Source organism: Hemitrygon akajei, chromosome 3 (assembly GCF_048418815.1).
Source record: "Hemitrygon akajei chromosome 3, sHemAka1.3, whole genome shotgun sequence".
Lineage (NCBI taxonomy): Eukaryota > Metazoa > Chordata > Chondrichthyes > Myliobatiformes > Dasyatidae > Hemitrygon > Hemitrygon akajei.
Window position 1 is genome coordinate 168319720 of NC_133126.1, and position 19009 is coordinate 168338728.

Genomic DNA, 19009 nt, shown 5'->3' on the forward strand with positions numbered 1-19009 from the left:
TAAATAAGTAGTGCAAAAAAGAGAACAAAAAAGAAAAGAAAAGAGGTGAGGTAGTATACATGGGTTCATTGTCCATTCAGAAATCTGATGGCGCTGGGGAAGGAGTTGCTCCTGAAGCATTGAGAGTGTGTCTTTAGCCTCCTCCCCCTTGACGGTAGCAATCAGAAGAACGGCAGACTAATCGATTCAAAGAGATAGAGAGCTTCACACAGGTTGGGGAGAAAAGTTTAAAAAAGGAATGTTTCATGGGGCTCAGTGCATAAGAATAGTGGGTATGACTGCGAGGCCAGTTTTCTGTTCTGGGTGTCAGATGTGGGATGTCCGGGAAACTTCCAGCCTCCCTATGGCCACATCTGCGCCAGGTGCATTGAGCTGCAGCTCCTTAGAGACCGAGTTAGGGAACTGGAGACAAGGAAAGGATGGTAGAGTTAAAGAACCATGGTGTACAATGTATGTAGAAAATATAGTTAAGAAGACAAGAAAGCTTACGAAAGGTTCAAGAAACTAGGTAACGATAGAGATCTAGAAAGTTATAAGACTAGCTGAAAGGAGCCTAAGAATGAAATTAGGAGAGCCAGAAGGGGCCATGAGAAAGCCTTGGCAAACAGGATTAAGCATTCTACGCATTCCAACGAATTCTACAAGAATGTTAAGAGCAAGAGGATGAGCCGAGTGAGAATAGGACCAATCAGGTACGGTAGTGGAAACGTGTGCGTGGAGTCAGAGGAGGTAGCGGAGGTACTTAATGAATACTTCGCTTCAGTATTCACTAAGGAAAAAGAACAATGACTTACAGCGGACTGAAACACTTGAGCATATAGACATTAAGAAAGAGGATGTGCTGGAGCTTTTGAAAAGCATTAAGTTAGGTAAGTTACCGGGACCAGATGAGATATACTTCAGGTTACTGTGAGAAGTGAGAGAGGTGTCATGACCTCAGCCCCCTCCTTTGTGAGAATCGCAAGAGAGAGAGCCTTACGGTTTGGAATGTGGGCTGGCCGCTCAGCAAGACAAAAGCCTTGGACATAGCCATTGTCTTGGGAGACACCTTTGTGGAATAAGGAACTGGACTACGTGCAAACCCTAAGGGCAATGTGAGATGGGTGATGGGGGAAAGATTGCCTCACCCCCACCCTGATTGACATCTACAACCCTGCCAGTCCAGATAAAAGGTGGGCTGCCGAGGCGGGGCCTCAGACGCACCAAGGAGACACACGAAGAAGACACGATAGTGCTTCCCGTCGGAGCGGGAAGCCATTCTGAAGGAAGCCACGTGCGTTAGATTCCGATCGGGAGTCTGTGGCTGGACCCAAAAGGAAAAACCACTTTAACTAACAGCAGGGATTTGCTTCGCAAGGACGACGGGCAAGTGTTCCTTTTCTCTCTCTCCAACACGTGAAATGCCAGCGGTTCCCGAAACGGGGAAGCCTGCAGACTTTGAGTGACTCTTACATTTCATTGGACTCAGTATCCCCTAGACAACGATAGAGCTCATTTTTGATTGATTATTACTACACCTGTGCTTTAGATTGAGTTTTGACGATGTATATGATCTGAATGTTTTGTATTAACCATACGTTTGTGCCCCTTTATAAATAAAACGTTTGAAAATAGTAGCACCAGGCTTCAGCGGACCTCTCTATCTTTGCTGGTAAGTCACCCGGTTACTGGGGAACGTAACAGAGGAGATTGCTGAGCCTCTTGCAATGATCTTTACGTCATCAATAGGGATGGGAAAAGTACCGGAAGATTGGAGGGTTGCAAATATTGTTCCCTTGTTCAAGAAAGGGAGTAGAGGTAACCCTGGAAACTTTAGACCAGTGGTAGGCAAGTTGGTAGAGAAGATCCTGAGATGCAGGATTTATGAGCATTTGGAGAGACATAATCTGATTAGGGTTAGTCAGCTTGGCTTTGTCAAGGGCAGGTCATGCCTTACAAGCCTGATTGAATTCTTTGAGGATGTAACAAAACACCTTGCTGAAGGTAGAGCAGTGGATGTAGTGCATATGGATTTCAGTTAAGGCATTTGATAAGGTTCCCCATGCAAGGCTCCTTCAGAAAGTAAGGAGGCGTGGGATCCAAGGAGACCTTGCTTTGTGGATCCAGAATTGGCTTGCCCACTGAAGGCAAAGGGTGGTTGTAGGTGGTTCATATTCTGCATGGAGGTCGGTGACCAGTAGTGTTCCGCGGGATCTGTTCTGGGACCCCTCCTGTTTGTGATTTTTATAAATGACGTAGATGAAGAAGTAGAAGGGTGGGTTAGTAAGTTTGCTGATGATGCAAAGGTTGGGAGTGTTGTGGACCGTCTGGAGGGTTATCAGAGGTTACAGCAGGACATCAATAGGATGCAGAACTGGGCTGAGAAGTAGCAGATGGACTTCAACCCAGATAAGTATGAAGTGGTTCATTTTGGTAGGTCCAATTTGAAGACAGAATATAATATAAATGGTAAGATTTTTGGCAGTGTGGAAGATCTGAGGGATCTTGGGGACTGTGTTGATAGGACACTCAAAACTGTTGCACAGGTTGAAAGTGTTGTTAAGAAGGTGTATGGTGTGTTGGCATTCATCAACCTTGAGATTGAGTTAAAGGGCCGCGAGGTCATGTTACAGCTATATAAGACCTTGTTCAGACCCCACTTGGAGTACTATGTTCAGTTCTGCTCACCTCACTACAGGAAGGATGTGGATACTATCGAGAGAGTGCAGAGGAGATTTACAAGGGTGAACCTTAGGAGAATAGGTTAAGTGTACTTGGCCTTTTCTACTTGGAGCGACGGAGGATGAGAGGTGACCTTATAGGAATGTTTAAGTTGATGAGGGGCATTGATCTTGTGGATAGCTAGAGGCTTTTTCCCAGGGCTGTAATGGCTAACATGAGGGGGCATAGTTTTAAGGTGCTTAGAAATAGGTACCGAGGGGATGTAACTTTTTCACACAGAGAATGATGGGTGCATGGAATGCACTGCCGGCGATAGTGGTGGAAACCGATACAATAAGGTCTTTTAAGAGCCTCTTAGATAGGTACATGGAACTTAGGAAAATAGAGAGCTATGCGCTAGGGAAATTCTGGGCAGTCTCTAGAGTAGGTTACATGGTCGGCACAGCATTGTGGGCTGAAGGGCCTGTAGCATGCTGTAAATTTCTATGTACTATGTTCTATGAGTGCATGATGATCAGAAGCATGAGGTTATAGATTTAAAATGAGAGAAAGATATTTTAAAGGAGACTCCAGATATCAGCTATTCTTTACACAGAATGGTTGATATCTGGATTTCACAGCCAAAGGAGACACTTAAACTAAAAGTACAAGGCTTAGAAGGATATAGACCTAATGTGGACAAATGGGATTAGTGCACTAATGTGGCTTGAAGCTTTCTAATTCTAACTGGGGTTGCAGATCTGAAACAATGACTATTTCTCTATCCGGAGGTTATGCCAGATTGTTTTCTTTAAATCAATAACCATTTGTATAATAATAATAATAATAATAATAATAATAATAATAATAATACATTTGAATGTGAAATATTTTTTCCTTCACAATCAGTTTAATTCATTGTCTACCGGCACAGGAGATAGTTTGCCAGAAAATCCAGGAAAATTCTAAATGGGAAAATTTACTGTAAATTTGCTGACAGCTTCAAATAACTTTCTTTACCCTGCATTATGCTAAATCATTTTCTATGCTCTCTCTCAAATCAGTGCCGAACTACATGAAAGGTTTTCAAAAATTGACAAAATGAAGAAGAGGTATGAAATTCTGATATTTACAATGGAGCCTCCTGAGGGTGAAGAGGAACAATCTCAGGCTTATTATGTAATTAAGGTAAAAAAATTGTTTACAGCTATGAAGAGGAAATGGAAGATGCTGATCTCTTTATTTGATGCCATAAAGAAATCATTTTCTTTGACATCTGATTGTTTTATGACAATTTAACTATTCCAATGGATATTTGCAGACATAAAATAAATTATTTCAAACTTAGTTGATTAATTTTACCTGTTATAACATAACTGCAACAGCATTTTGTTCTCTCTGATAATACAGTTTTTATCATGCTAATGTATCTTGTCCTTTTGTTCTCTTGTTACGATATCAATTCATTGCTATGCACTATAATAAAATCCTGAAGGTGCTAAGTCAGTTCTCTGCATTAATACCAATTTTACCTTCCCTAGCAGAGAGATACTAAACACAACAGGAATATCCTTCTTATCAGTCCTTGCTGGTGACCTATCTGCACTGATTGGGCATCAAACTTAATGCAACTTATAGAAAAATGGATTATGCTATTAGGCATTTGATCAGTTAAGGAGAACATTGCCATCAAACCAATTACCATGAGATCTATTGAAAAGGCCCATACCATTATTTTCATGTTTACACGTGACTAACAACCTTTATTGAAAGCCAAGCTGTGACTGGAATTACTGTGATCTATACATTGACACATTTCATAGCATCCATGAAGCTTTAGTATACCTAGCTTCTAAATCATAATGAAGCTAAGGATTTTTGAATGAATCAAATATTACAAACTGAAAGGTTTAGTCATGGTGGAAGGCTATCAAAGCTTGCAGCAGGATCTGGACCCCTGGAAAAATGGACTGAAGATGGCAGATGGAATTTAATGTCAGGTGTTGGACTTCGGGAGGACAAACCAGGTTAAGATTTAAACAGTGAATGATAGAGCACTGAGGAGTGCTGTGGAACACAGGGATCTGGTATTACAAATTCATAGTTCCTTGGAAGTGGCACCACAGGTAGACAGGGTCATGGAGAGAGTTTTTGGCACATTAGCTTTCATGAAGCAAAGTATTGAGTACAGCAGTTGGGATTTGAAGACATGGGTGAGGCCAAATTTGGCATATTATGTACAGTTCAAATGATCTACTTACAGGAAAGATATAAATAAACTTGAAAGAGTATAGAGAAAATTCAAAGGTTCAAAGGTCCAATTTAATGTCAGAGAAATGTATACAATATACATCCTCAAATGCTTTTTCTTCACAAACATCCATGAAAACAGAGAAGTGCCCCAAAGTATGAGTGACAGATAAACATAAGATCCCCAAAGTAACCACCCCAGGCATATAAGCAGCAGCGAGCAGCAATCTCCCCTCCCCCCACAGGCAAAAAAATAGCAAGCATCGGCACTGTCACCGAGCTCTCAAGCTTTACAAGAATATTGCTGTTTCTTGAGGACCCGAACTATAGGAAAAGAGTAAATAGGTTAGGACTTTATTCTCTTAAACATAGGGAAATAAGGGAAGATCTTGTTAGAGATATTCAAAATTGTGATGTGTGCAGATAAGGTGAGTGCATGCAGGCTTTTCCCCATTGGTTGTGTGAGCTTAGGACTAAAGGTCATAGCTTTAGGGTGAAAGGTGAAGTATTTCAGGGGAATCCAAGAGAGAACTTCTTCACTCAGGGTGCGAGTATGGAACAAGCTGCCAGAGGAAGTGGTAGGTATGGGTTCAATCATAATATTTAAGAGAAGTTTGGGTAGGTACATGGATGAGAGCTATATGGAGGGCAATGGTCTGGGTCCAAGTAGTTGGGACTTGGCAGAAGATCAGACTGGCATGGACTTGATGGAGCCATAGGGCTTGTTTCTGTGCTGTAGTGCTCTATGATTCTATGTCACAAGTAACTAAGGAATATTTTGGTTATATTCCATGGCCTTTATCCAGCAGGTTTACAAGTAGATGATAGGTGTAACATGAATGTATGGAAAGATAAACCAATGATTGGGTACAAATGCAGACAGACCGAAGAGTTAAATTGTACCACAGTGGGAAAATTCAAAAGGGTGAAGAATGCAGGACTGAAGGTGCTATATTTAAATGCACCTAGGCAGATGAACTCATGGCGCAATTAGAGATTGGTTGGTATGATATTGTGGGCATCACTGAGTTGTGGCTGAAAGAAGGCCACTATTGAGAGCTTAACATCAAAGGATATACTTTGTATTGAAAGGACAGGCAGCAAGGCATAATCGGTGGTGGTAAGAGATAGAATTACATCTTTTGAAAGAGGTGACATAGGGTCAGAGAATGTTGAATCTTTTTGCCACACATGAGGCTGCTTAACAAGATAAAATCCTATGGCATGGAAATGAAATGGCTGAAAGGCAGGAGGCAGCGAGTGGGAATAAAAGGGGTCTTTTCTGGTTGGCTGCCAGTGACCAGTGGTGTTCCTCGGATCAGTTTTGGGATCAGTTTTGCTGCTTTTCAAATTGTTTGTTAATGTTTAGCTAATGGAATTGATGGTTTTGTGGCAAAGTTTGCAGATTATGTGAAGACGGGTGGAGAGTTAGGTAGTGCTGAGGAAGCAATGTGAATGCAGCAGAACTTAGACAAATTGGAAGACTGGGCAAAAAAAGTGGCAGATGAAATACGGTGTTGGGAAATGTATGATAACACATTTTGGTAAAAGGAACTGTAGTGCAGATTATTATCTAAATGAGGAGAATGTTCAAACATCAGGGGTGCAGAGGGACTTAGGAGTCCTCGTGCAAGACTCCAAGAAGGTTAATTTACAAGTTGAGTCTGTGGTAAAGAAGGCAAATGCAATGTTGGCATTTTCTTCAAGGGGAATAGAATATAAAAGCAAGGAGATAATGCTGAACCTTTATAAGGCACTAGTCAGGCTGCATTTGGAGTATTATCAACAGTTTTGGGCCCTGTATCTCAGAAAGGATGTGTTTTCATTGGGATGAGTCCAGAGGAGGTTCATGACGATGATTCCGGGAACGGAGAAGTTTTCGGCAGCTTTGAGCCTGTACTCATTAGAGTGTAGATTAGATTAGAAGAATGTGGGGGGGGGGGGGGTGGAAATCTCATTGAAACCTACTGAATGTTGAAGGGACCAGATAGGGTTGATGTGGAGAGGGTGTTTCTTATGGTGGGAAACTAGAGGGCACAGCCTCAAAACTGAGGGGCAACCTTTTAGAACAGAGGTAAGGAATAATTTTGTTAGCCAGAGAGTAGTAAATCTGTGGAAAGCTCTGCCACAGACTGAGGAGAAGCCTATTTAAGGCAGAAGTTGATTGTTTCCTGATCGGTCAGGGCATCAAAGGATATGGAGAGAAGGCAGGTGTAAGGGGTTGAGTGGGATCCAGGATAAGCCATGATGGAATGGTGAAGCAGACTTGATAGACTGAATGGCCGAATTCTGCTCCTATGTCTTATGAGAGGGAAAAGTGAATGGGGAATATTCAAGAGGAGGGGTTCATTACCAGAAGTTTGAGAAATCAATGTTCATTCCATCAGGTTGGAGGCAACCTAGTCAGAATACAAGGTGTTGCTCCTCCAACTTGAGGGTGGTTTCGTCGCGACAGTAGAGGAGGCCATGGATTGACATATTGAAATAGGAAGTGGAATTAAAATGGGTGGCCACTGGAAGATCCCGTTTTTATCCCCCTCCTTCTCTATTCCCCATCCCTTTCCCACCTCACCTTATATCCGTGCCTGCCAATCGCCTCCCTCTGGTGCTTCTCCCCCATTTTCTTTCTTCCATGGCCTTCTGTCCTCTCCTATTAGATTTCCCCTTCTCCAGCCTTGTATCTCTTTCACCAATCAACTTCTCAGCTCTTTACTTCACCCCTCCCCCTCCCAGTTTCTTTCTCTGCCCCCCCCCCCCAACAACTTCCAGCTCTGACTCCTCATCTCTTTTCTCCAGTCCTGCTGAAGGTTCTTGGCCGAAAATGTTGACTATACTCTATTCCATAGATGCTGCCTGACCTGCTGAGTTCCTCCAGCATTTTGTGTCTGTTGCTTGGATTTCCAGCATCTGCAGATTTTTTCTTGTTTATATTGTGCTTCCACTTTTCTTTCAGAATATCTCGAAGTGCTTTACAGCTAACAAAATATTTTTGAAATATAAACACTAAAATAAAATGGAAGTAGTAGTCACTGAAAGTACTAGAAATTAATTACTCTCAAATTTACTGCACTTATCAAAAACACTTTCTAATGATTTCACTCAGTTTCTCAGATTCAAATTATTAATCTTTCAGGTCAATGGTAAACATTGATTGAATTACCTCTAATATTTTTATTCCCCAAATTTAGAAAAGTGTCAGAAATATTTAAGCGCAAGCCTACTTCTCAAATTCAACAATAAGTTTATTCAGAAGAGTAATATGCAGTAACAAAAGGCTGAAGAAACTTAACTTGTCAGGCAGGTAAAAATGTATGCCAAAGAGGTAATTGGGAATTTCAAAATGCAGGTAGATGGGGAAAATAAGGTTGGCCCTAGATCCCAAGATGAACAATTTCTAGAATGCCTGCAAGATGGTTTTTAAGAGCAGCTTGAGGTTGAGTCCACTAAGGGATCAGCTATTCTGGATTGGTGTTGTGCAATGAACTGGAATTGATAAGAGAGCTTAAGGTAAAAGAACCGCCAGGGTTAAGTGAACATAATATGATTGAATTCATGTAGTAATTTGAGGAGGAGAAGCTAAAGTCAGATGTATCAGTATTACAGTGGATTAAAGGGAATTACAGAAGCATGAAAGAGGAATTGGCCAGAATTGATTGGAAAAGAATACTGACAGAGATGACAGCAGAGCAGCAATGGCTGGAATTTCTGGACACAGTTTGGAAGGCACAGTATATATACATCCCAAAGAGGAAGAAGTATTCTGAAGACAAGATGATACAACTGTGGCTAACAAGAGAAATCAAAGCCACAATAAAAGCCAAAGAGAGGGTATATGATAGAGTAAAAATTACTGGAAAGCTAAAGGATTGGGGACCTTTTAAAAACCAACAGAAGGCTACTAAAAAGTCATTAAGAAAGGAAAAGATGGAATATGAAATTAAGCTAGCCAATAATGTTCAAGAGGATACCAGAATTTTCTTCAGATACACGAAGTGTAAAAGAGAGGAGGGAGTGGATATCAGACTGCTGCGAAATGATGCTGGAGAGGTAGTTATGGAGGACATGGAAATGGTGAAGGAACTTACTAAGTGTTTTGAATCGGTCTTCACTGTGGAAGACACTAGCAGTATGATGGAAGTTCCAGAGTATCAGGGGTGAGAAGTGTGTGAAGTTGCCATTACTAGGGAGAAGGTTTTTGGGAAATTGAAAGGTCTTAAGGTAGATAAGTCACCTGGAACAGATGGTGTACACTCCAGTGTTCTGAAGGAGATGGCTGAAGAGATTTTGGAGGTATTAGTAATGATTTTTCAAGAATCACTAGATTGAGGATTAGTCCCAGAAGACTGTTAAATTGGAATTGTCACTCCACTCTTCAAGAGGGAGAGAAGCAGGAGATAGGGAATTGTAGGTCAGTTAGTCTGACCTCAGTGGTTGGGAAGATGTGAAGTCAATTGCAAAGGATATGGATTTGGGGTTCTTGGAAGCACATGATAAAATAGGCCATATTCAGCATGATTTCCTGCAGGGAAAATCTTGCCTGACAAATCTATTGGAATTCTTTGAAGAAAATACAAGCAGGATAGGCAAAGGGGAATCGATTGATGTGCATTTGTTTTCAGAAGACCTTTGATAAGCTTCCACACAAGGTTGCTTAAGAGCCCATGGTATTACAGTAAAGATACTAGCATAGATAAAGCAGTGGCTGGTTGGCAGAAAGCAAAGAGTGGGAATAAAGGGAGCTTTTTCTGGTTGGCTGCCAGTGACTAATGGTATTCTGTGTTGGCACCACTTCTTTTTACATGATATGTCAGTGACTGGATGACTGAATTGATTGCTTTGTTGCAAAGTTTGCAGATGACACAAAAACACGTGGAGGAGCAGGTAGTTTGAGGAAGTAGAGAGGCTGCAGAAGGATTTAGACAGATTAGGAGAATGGGCAAAGAAGTGACAGATGGTATACAGTGTCAGAAAGTGCATAGTTATGCACTTTGTTAGGAGAAATAAACGGGTAGACTATTTCCTAAGTGGAGAGAAAATTCAAAATTCTGAGGTGCAAAGGGACTGGGAATCCTTGTGCAGGATTCCCTAAAGGTTACTTTGCAGGTTGAGTCTGTGGTAAGGAAAACAAATGTGATGTTAATATTTATTTCAAGGGGACTAGAATATAAAAGCAAGGATGCAATGTTAAGACTTTATGAAGCATTGGTGAGGCCTTACTTGGAGTATTGTGAGCAGTTCTGAACCCCTTATCTTAGAAAGGATGTGCTGACACTGGAGAGGGTTCAAAGGAGGTTCACGAAAATGATTCCAGGATTGAACGGTTTGTCATCTGAAGAGTGTTTAATGACTCTGGGCTTTTAATCACTAGAAATTAGAAGGGTGAGGGGTAACCTAGTTGAAACATATCGAATGGTGAGAGGCTTTGATAAAGTGTATGTAGAGAGGATGTTTCCTATGGTGGGAGAGTCTGGAACCCTATTCCTACTATCCAGGTACTTATCCAAACTTATCTCAAATGTTGAAACTGAGCTCGCATGCACCACTTGTGTGGCAGCTCAGTCTACACTCTCACAGCCCTCTGAATGAAGAAGTTTCCCCCTCATATTCCCCTTAAACTTCTCACCTTTCCCCCCCAGCCCATTACCTTTGGTTGTCGTCCCACCCAACCTCAGTGGAAAAAGCCTACTGGCATTTAGTCTCAGCCCAAAACATTGGCTATTCTTTTCTCACGGATGCTGCCTGACCTGCTGAGTTCTTCCAGCGTTGTGTACGTATTCTTTGATCCACAGCATCTGCAGTTGTATTTTTGTGTTTTGTACTTATTTACTCTATCTAAACCCCTCATAATTTTGTATATCTATATGAAATCTCTCAGTCTTCTACATTGTAAAGAATACAGTCCTAACTTATTCAATTTTTCCTTATAACTCCCATGAGGGTCTTTTCACTCTTATTTTCATAACTCTGCCCACAAGGATTTTACATCTCCCCATTCTATGTCACCTCTTTCTAAGGATTTGATTTCTTTTTTTTTACCAACAGACCAACCCCATCTTCTCTGTTTACCTGCTTGTTCTTTTGATACAAGATGTATCCTTAAGCTCCCAACTATGAACTTCTTTCAGCTATGACTCAGTGATGTCCACAAAGGTTATACCTGCCAATCTCTAACTGCGCTACAAGATCATCTAATTTATTTTGTATACTGCATGCATTCAAATATAACACCTGTAGTCCTATATTTATCACCCTTTTCAATTTTGCCCCTATGTTACACTTCAACTCCAAACTTTTAATGCTGGCCAACTCGCTTTTTTCCCCTCTAGTCCTGAAGGAAGGTCTTGACCCAAAACATTGAACATCAATTGCTGCCTGGCCTGTTGAGTACCTCCAGTGTTTTGTTTGTTGCTCCAATATCTCCAGATGCTCCAAATTTCTAGCATCTGCAGTATGTTGTATCATCAAATAATGTTTACTTGTTTTGGTACTGAATGAGGGCTGTGTTAAATGAGAGATGTCAGAATTGGTATGTGGTTAATTAATTGACTGTTTGGTCTCCTCTGCTAAATGCCTCTCTTGGCTGCCAAGCTGCCATTACTAATTAGCTGTAACCCACATTTAAAAGTTCAAACTGGCAGATTCTAGTAGCAGAACATTCATTGGCTATCCTGCAAATGAGAAAATTAATTTTTGATTTTTTTACAATAGATACTTGTGGCTATTCAGAGAATTTCTAATTCTTGAAGTCAAGCATGTTAACTAGTTTGATGTTTGAATGCAGTTTTGAGAGTTCTTCTGTACCACAAATTTCATCCTTTAAATGAAAAAGTAAACCTAAGTAGGAATAGCTTCTAATTAAAAAAAAACATTTTTCTAATGTTCTCACCAATGACATAGTTTCCACAATAAATAAGAAATTAAATGGTTATTCTAAGTTGCTGTGTGGGGATTTTTCTTTTTGCAAATTGGCTTCTTTCTGCACACATGGTAATATTAAGATAATTTCTAAAACATTATGTAACAATCTAAAAACAATTGTTCTCTTTTTTTTAAAAAACTCTTTGTATTTAGGCAGCTCAAGAGAAAGAGGAGCTTCAGAGGCAGGGAGATGAGCTTGATGCTAAAATTTCCAAAGGTGAAAAAGAATTAAGAGCCCTCGAGAATACATTGCAGCTCCTCCACAATCAAAACACATCATACCGAAAATCTTTCAGCAAGGTTACGGAAACAAGTATGTCTTTTCCCACCATTACAAATACGATATTTGTAATTGCTTCTTTTCTTATAATAAAAGATGTTCAAATTGTTGAAGGTGGGATTAATACAAATTTTGCAGTTCATTTTTAAATACTGATTTTTATTATTAAAAGACCTCCTAAGTTTCAGTGGTGCGTGGCCAAGTGGATAAGGCATCAGTCTAGTGATCTGAAGATCACTAGTTCGAGCCTCAGCTGAGGCAGCATGTTGTGTCCTTGAGCAAGGCACTTAACCACATATTGCTCTGTGACGACACTGGTGCCAATTTGTATGGGTCCTAATGCCATTCCCTTGGACAACATCGGTGGCGTAGAGAGGGGAGACTTGCAGCATGGGCAACTGCAGGTCTTCCATACAACCTTGCCCAGGCCTCAGTCATCATCAAAAATCGATGGACAGCCGAAGAAGAAGAAGTTTCAGTGGAACAGCACATGTACCATGTTATTGTAAATCTATTCTTTCAGATGGTGATTTTCAGTGCAAAAATAAAACCCTCTTTTATCCATTTAATGACCCTGAAAATAAATAAAAGTCAAATGTGCAGTGCTGCCTTGTATTCCAAAGATCTAATACTGTTCCAAACCTATTTTAGGCCAGATTATTTTTTTACTTAACTGTGACAGCTACAACACTTCAAAAGTCCTATGCATATTGTTTTTTTTAAATTTTTGGCAACACTCCCATGGATTTCTGCCAGCCTATATTCACCTTCTGCACCTTTGCATAAAGTCATTGATACAAAATGGAATACTGACAATGCATAAATTGTCATTAGAAGCCAGTTGAGAAACAGTGGATGTTGATAGCTTATTCAATTAAGCCAAATCTACCGCTGGAAGAAATTTCTGGGAAATTTTAGATTTCCTCCATGGGACTTTTGAAAAATGAGACTAGTTCATAACCAATTTTTCTCAATCTACAGTAATTTCTGCTTTATAATTGTGATCTGTTTATTTAGTTCTTTGATAATCCAAATTCAAGTTTATATATTCTATTATTCCAAATAAACCAAGAATTATTTTGTTTATTCCTCATGATGCATTTTTGCCTAGAGTGCAAATCAGAATATCTGTTTCTCATCTTTTTGAAAATAATGTGCTTTTCGACTGCAAGTCACAGTGCCTGGATTTAGGTGTTGATTCTAGTGCACATTTGGGCCCCACTTCCCACTGTGCTCCCGTTCAAGTACTTGCACCCTGACTCCTGCTCTCTCTTTGCAATTCAATGACACCCCAGTTCTACACTGTCTTTTTCCTTTCTTTTTGCATGCCTCCATTAATCATTCACTTGCCACAGATTCCCAACTCTCTCCACCCCACTTATTCTCCCCTACCTGTCACTACCTGTTTGTCAATCTTACACATGCCTTAGTCCACTGATAAGCTCAGAATCCTTTCTTTCCCCTTCTTCCTTCCACTCTGTGCTGATCCAGGATTTGGACCTGAATCATTGAAAATTTCTTTCTCCCACCAATGTTGCTGAACCCTGAGTTCTTTCAGCAAGTTGTATGTTGCTCCAGATTTCAGCATCTGCAGGATGTTTTATTTCCAGAAAATCCCAAGCCACCTGTATTAACATAGCCTTGCTGTATATGCTACTAAAATAATTATGCTATTAATGATCAATGACAAAATTAATTGTATGTCTTCAATTTAATTTACAATCCTTAAATCACACAGGATTAGAAGATACACACACTTAAGAAACAGAATCAGGTTTATCATCACCGGCATGTGCCGTAAAATTTGTTAACTTAGCAGCAGCAGTTCAATGCAATACATAAGAAAGAAGAAAAAAAGTAAAAATAAATAGGTAAATCAATTACAGTATATGTATATTGAATAGATTAAAAATCATGCAAAAACAGAAATAATATATTAAAAAACTGAGGCAGTGTTCACAGGTTCAATGTCCAATTAAGAATTGGATGGCAGAGGGGAAGAAGCTGTTCCTGAATCGCTGAGTGTGTGTCTTCAGGCTTCTGTATCTCCTACCTGATGGTAACATCAATTTTCAATTAAGACATAAAAATGGAGTTAAAAGATGTAAGACAAAACCTGAACTGATAGCTAATATCAGAAAGTTCCTTTATCCAGAAAGTTGTCTGCTTCCAATCAACGAGGTTATTTTTTTATGTGCTTATTTAGTTGTGGTCTATAATCATATTAAACTGGATATAAAAGATTAATCCAATGCTTTCAAAACTTAAATATTTAAATATAATCGATAACATCAACAGGTGAAGAGTACGAGGATAAATTAAAGTTGGAAGAACAGAAACAGGCCATTGATGAAAAATATAGATACAAACGCAGGCAGATTCGAGAACTCCAGGAAGACATTCAGGTAATCATTTAAAATAGTCATGTTCCCAAGAATATTGCTGAAATATTGGAAAACTGATTAAATTCAGTTTTTTCAGTTTTTTTCATAAGACCGCACACTTCCTTCCTGATTCACTTACTCGTGAATTTGTGTTGAGGCAGGTCTTAAATGACGGTGATGGAAAACAGGTCCTAATCTATCACATTTTCTTTGGAAACAGCAGCTAATTATCTTTTGTATTGTTAACTATGTCTATCTGATCAACTGATTGATCTGAAAATATTTTAATAAGTTTATGGAAGTCTCTCAGTCATCATAAATATGAGATTCTGCAAATGCTGGAAATGTTGAACAACAAGCACAAGATGCTGGAGGAACTCAGCAAGTCAGGCAGCATCTATGGAGGCGAATAAAGTCATTTTTCTCAGTCATCAGCCATTTTTGCTACAAATAGGGACAATTACTGTTGTGCTCAGGCTGTGTTGGAATCTATGATTTAGGCAGGTCTTTGAATTTGAATTTGTTAAGTTAATCATCCGCTGCTGTATCATAGAGACATAGAGTATTAGTGCATGGAATTGGGTCCTTTGGTGCAACATGTACACAAAAACCATTTTCCTCTATATAGTCTGTATCCCTCTAAGCCACACCTTTCCATGCACTTATCCAAATGCCTCTTAAACATCGTTATTGCAGGCATAACTTTAAGTTGTTTAGAGGAAAGTACAGAAGAAATGCACAAGTAGGATGTCAGAGGTAGGTTTTTTACAGAGTGCGTAGTAGGTGCATGAAACGTGATACCAGGGGTGGTGGTAGACACAAATACTTTAGGGATATTTAAGATTCTCTTAGATAGTAGGCACATGGATGGAATGAAAATATAGAGGGCTATATGGGATGGAAGGGTGAGATTGGTCTTGGAGTAGGTTAATGGGTTGGTACAACATCATAGACTGAAAGGCTGTACTGTTCTATGTTCTGTTGTATTTGCCCTAACTCTATTCTTTGGCAGCTCATTCCATATGCACCATCCTGTTGTTGTTGAGTAGCTCGCCGAGCTGGCTTGCAGACATTTTGTTACCCAGCTAGGCAACATCAGCAGTGCAACTTTGAATGAAATGTTGGTAATCTACATTGTTCATCTTTTTTGTGTCCTGTGATTGGTGTGTTTGTGTGTGTGTATATGTGCTATTTCTATTGGTTACCGATTATGGAATTCGCGATTGATTCGTTAAAATCTGATTAGGTGATAATTGTTGTCCGGGCTGTGTTAGGCTACGTCCACACGACACTGGGTAAATCCGTAACCGAAGCATTTTCTCTTCATTTTGACCCTCCATCCACACTAAAATGGCGTTTTCGTCCACTAAAAATGGAGCTTTTCTAAAATACTCTCCAGGGTTTGTAATTTTGAAACCACCGGATTGGCCAGAGCAGTGTGGATGGGGTAACTGGAGAAATCTAAAAACGCTGTTATGACGTGCTGGCAGAAGCACACCATTTCATTATTTTCTTGAACACAACCTAACAATTTCAGAACAGACAGAAATGAGACTGAAGCCAGAAGAGTTAGAAATACACTCACCAAATACTTTGACCCATAACTTACTGAATAAATAAGTATACTCACTTTGCTCTGTTTCTGTCCTTGCTCGTATGAAGGTGGTTTACCTATTTATGCAAGTACTTCTCTGGCAATAGATGTGTAACAGCCTAATGTAACATTGCATGAAAATACAAGATAATACTGATGCAGACATGTTTTATACATTTAACAAGGGGCTTTATTAATGCAACAGAGTTAGTCAGTTTTTCAGTGTTCGTCGTCAGCTGGGTCATACTGTCCTTGAACTCCCTGTCGGTTGCCTCCATATGCTCCAGTATTTGTTTTTTTTAGTTTTAAGTCCTCCTGCGTGAGAGCCAACAGCTGTCCGTTGTTTAAGTTTTTCTAGTCTGTAACTGAACAAACACGCACCAACTCTTTCACGGCGAGATTCGACACCAAACATGTCACTTGTTTTCGGTAGATGTGTCCTGCACATGCACAGTAGAAGGAGATTTGCCGAAATCTCCGTTTCAATGTGGACAGAGATATTTTCAAAAACTCTTGGTGTGGATGCCTATCGTTTTTACGTGAAACCGGCGTTTTCAAAATTATGCGGTCTAGTGTGGACGTAGCCTAGTCAACCGTTATGTAGGTTAACATCGTCCTCATTGATGCGTGTAATCAGGTGTGAACTGGCCCCTGGCCCTGGACTGATGACATGACATGACAAGCATTATATTGGACAGACTAGTGGGAAGCTATCAACATGGGTACATGAACACCAACTGGCTGTCGTGATTAACTTTCCCTTATATCTGTACATTGTGACAGCGAAGCACATCAATTCGACTGGACCAATGTCACTAACCTAGGCCAAGCCTGGCAACAACAAGCCCAAGAATTCTTAGAGGCTTTGTTCTCCACACAGAATTCTGTCAACAAGCACATCAAAATGAACTGAGTTTACATCTCACTTCAGCGTCAAGTCATTGTGCACAATCACATTTCCTTTTCCAGTTTCTTATGTGAACGGTGTCTGCAATTTTAGAATTGGCTTATACTGATTTTATTGAAGAAGTTATTGATTCACTATATCAAATTCCAAAGAAGCAAAGGGCGTGAAACACAAAAGAACTGCTAGTTCATTTAAAGCAGAATTGCTTAATGAAACAGTAGAAACTGCTACACCGAAAGCTCAGGAACGTGGTCAGGAACATACAGCTACAAGAAATATTTATGTACACTACAGAAACTGGTGCTATCTGCGTATATTGTCGAGATGCGACAGTTGCTGGAGAATTTGCAAGTGGAAAGAGGATTGATATTTGGAAACTAGATTTTTTGAAGTGTCATTTAGCAAGCAAGTTTCATATGGATGGTGTGGATGGTGTGCAAAAGGACCAGCAAGAAAATCCTACATTATCCACTACAGGCTTGCTAAATATGTTTTGTGAAAGTGCAGATGAATGAGAGGGAGAATTATCAAACTCGAGATCAAACGTCTAATTGACGGTGTTTTCCTAGCTGTTAAAATGAATACCTCAATATATAAAATTCAGTGCATACATGTTGTCACTGGGCAAAATATTGCACAGCTCAAGATCTTTGGCGCACATTGGTCTTCACAAATTAGAGGGAACATTGCTCACCACGTAAGACTCACTGTAAGGCTCTCTCTGTCCTTGACCTGAAATTTGTTCTTTTAGCTTTTCTACCATCTTTTTAATTTGCTATCCCAAATCTGTGCTTAATTTGCAGTATCTCATTTTTGACAATGTCCAGTTAGGTATCCAGTCTTGCCACAACACTGAAATGGCTTTTATCAACATGATAAATTATATCATAGGTTACTACCAAAAAGTTACTGATGCATTTGACCAAAATATATTCCTTCATTGTTTCATTACTATTGCCAAGTAGTATGAGATTACATTCACCTAGTTTCTTTATTGCCTTCTAATCTGGCATGTTTTCAGAGGGTTGACTGGCCTGTTCTCATTTTCTCTGAACAGGTTGCTTCATGCTGCCCCATTTGCCTCTGCTCATCAAAACCCCTTCTGATTTCTCTAATTGATCAAACAGTCCATATGACATCCAGTACTAAATGATTAGAAATGTCTCCAGATAGTGATTCAAAATATCAAAATCATCAACTCTAGTCTTCATTGCAATCTTATTAACCAATCCATCAATTCCAGATATACTGGTCTAAACTTTTCAGCAACAATTGAAAAGGATAGAAGAGCTTATAAAGGTTCAAAAAAGAAGAGCTTACGAAAGGTTAAAAAAAACTAGGTAATTGATAGAGATCTAGAAGATTATAAGGCTAGCAGGAAGGAGCTTAAGAATGAAATTAGGAGAGCCAGAAGGGGCCATGAGAAGGCCTTGCGGACAGGATTAAGGAAAACTCCAAGCCATTCTACAAGTATGTGAAAAGCAAGAGGATAAGACGTGAGAGAATAGGACTAATCAAGTGTGACAGTGGAAAAGTGTGTATGGAACTGGAGGAGATGGCAGAGGTACTTAATGAATACTTTGCTTTGGTATTCACTACGGAAAAGGATTTTGGTGATTGTAGGGATGACTTGCAGCAGACTGAAAAGCTTGAGCATGTAGATATTATGGAAGAGGATGTGCTGGAGCTTTTGGAAAGTATCAAGTTGGATAAGTCACCGGGACTAGACGGGATGTACCCCAGGCTACCGTGGGAAGCGAGGGAGGAGATTGCTGAGCCTCTGGCGATGATCTTTGCATCATCAATGAAGACTGGAGAGGTTCCAGAGTGTTGCAGATGTTGTTCCCTTATTCAAGAAAGGGAGTAGGGATAACTCAGGAAGTTATAGACCAGTAAGTCTTACTTCAGTGGTTGGTAAGTTGATGGAGGAGATCCTGAGAGGCAGGATTTATGAACATTTGGAGAGGCATGATATGATTAGGAACAGTCAGCATGGCTTTTCAAAGGCAGGTCGTGCCTTACGAGCCTGATTGCAT

At 40.0% G+C, this 19009-nt stretch overlaps 1 protein-coding gene across 3 annotated transcripts in view; it reads left to right on the forward strand.

The window, feature by feature from the left end:
• LOC140725601 (coiled-coil domain-containing protein 39-like) overlaps positions 1–19009 on the forward strand; it is a 121696-nt gene that overhangs the window by 81536 nt on the left and 21151 nt on the right. For 2 of the 3 annotated variants that reach the window (XM_073041255.1, XM_073041256.1), the window contains exons 14-16: positions 3705–3828; positions 11962–12121; positions 14387–14493. In XM_073041255.1, coding sequence (XP_072897356.1) covers positions 3705–3828; positions 11962–12121; positions 14387–14493 — 391 coding nt within the window. The remainder of the gene's footprint in view (positions 1–3704; positions 3829–11961; positions 12122–14386; positions 14494–19009) is intronic. The other variant, XM_073041257.1, reaches the window with a different exon arrangement.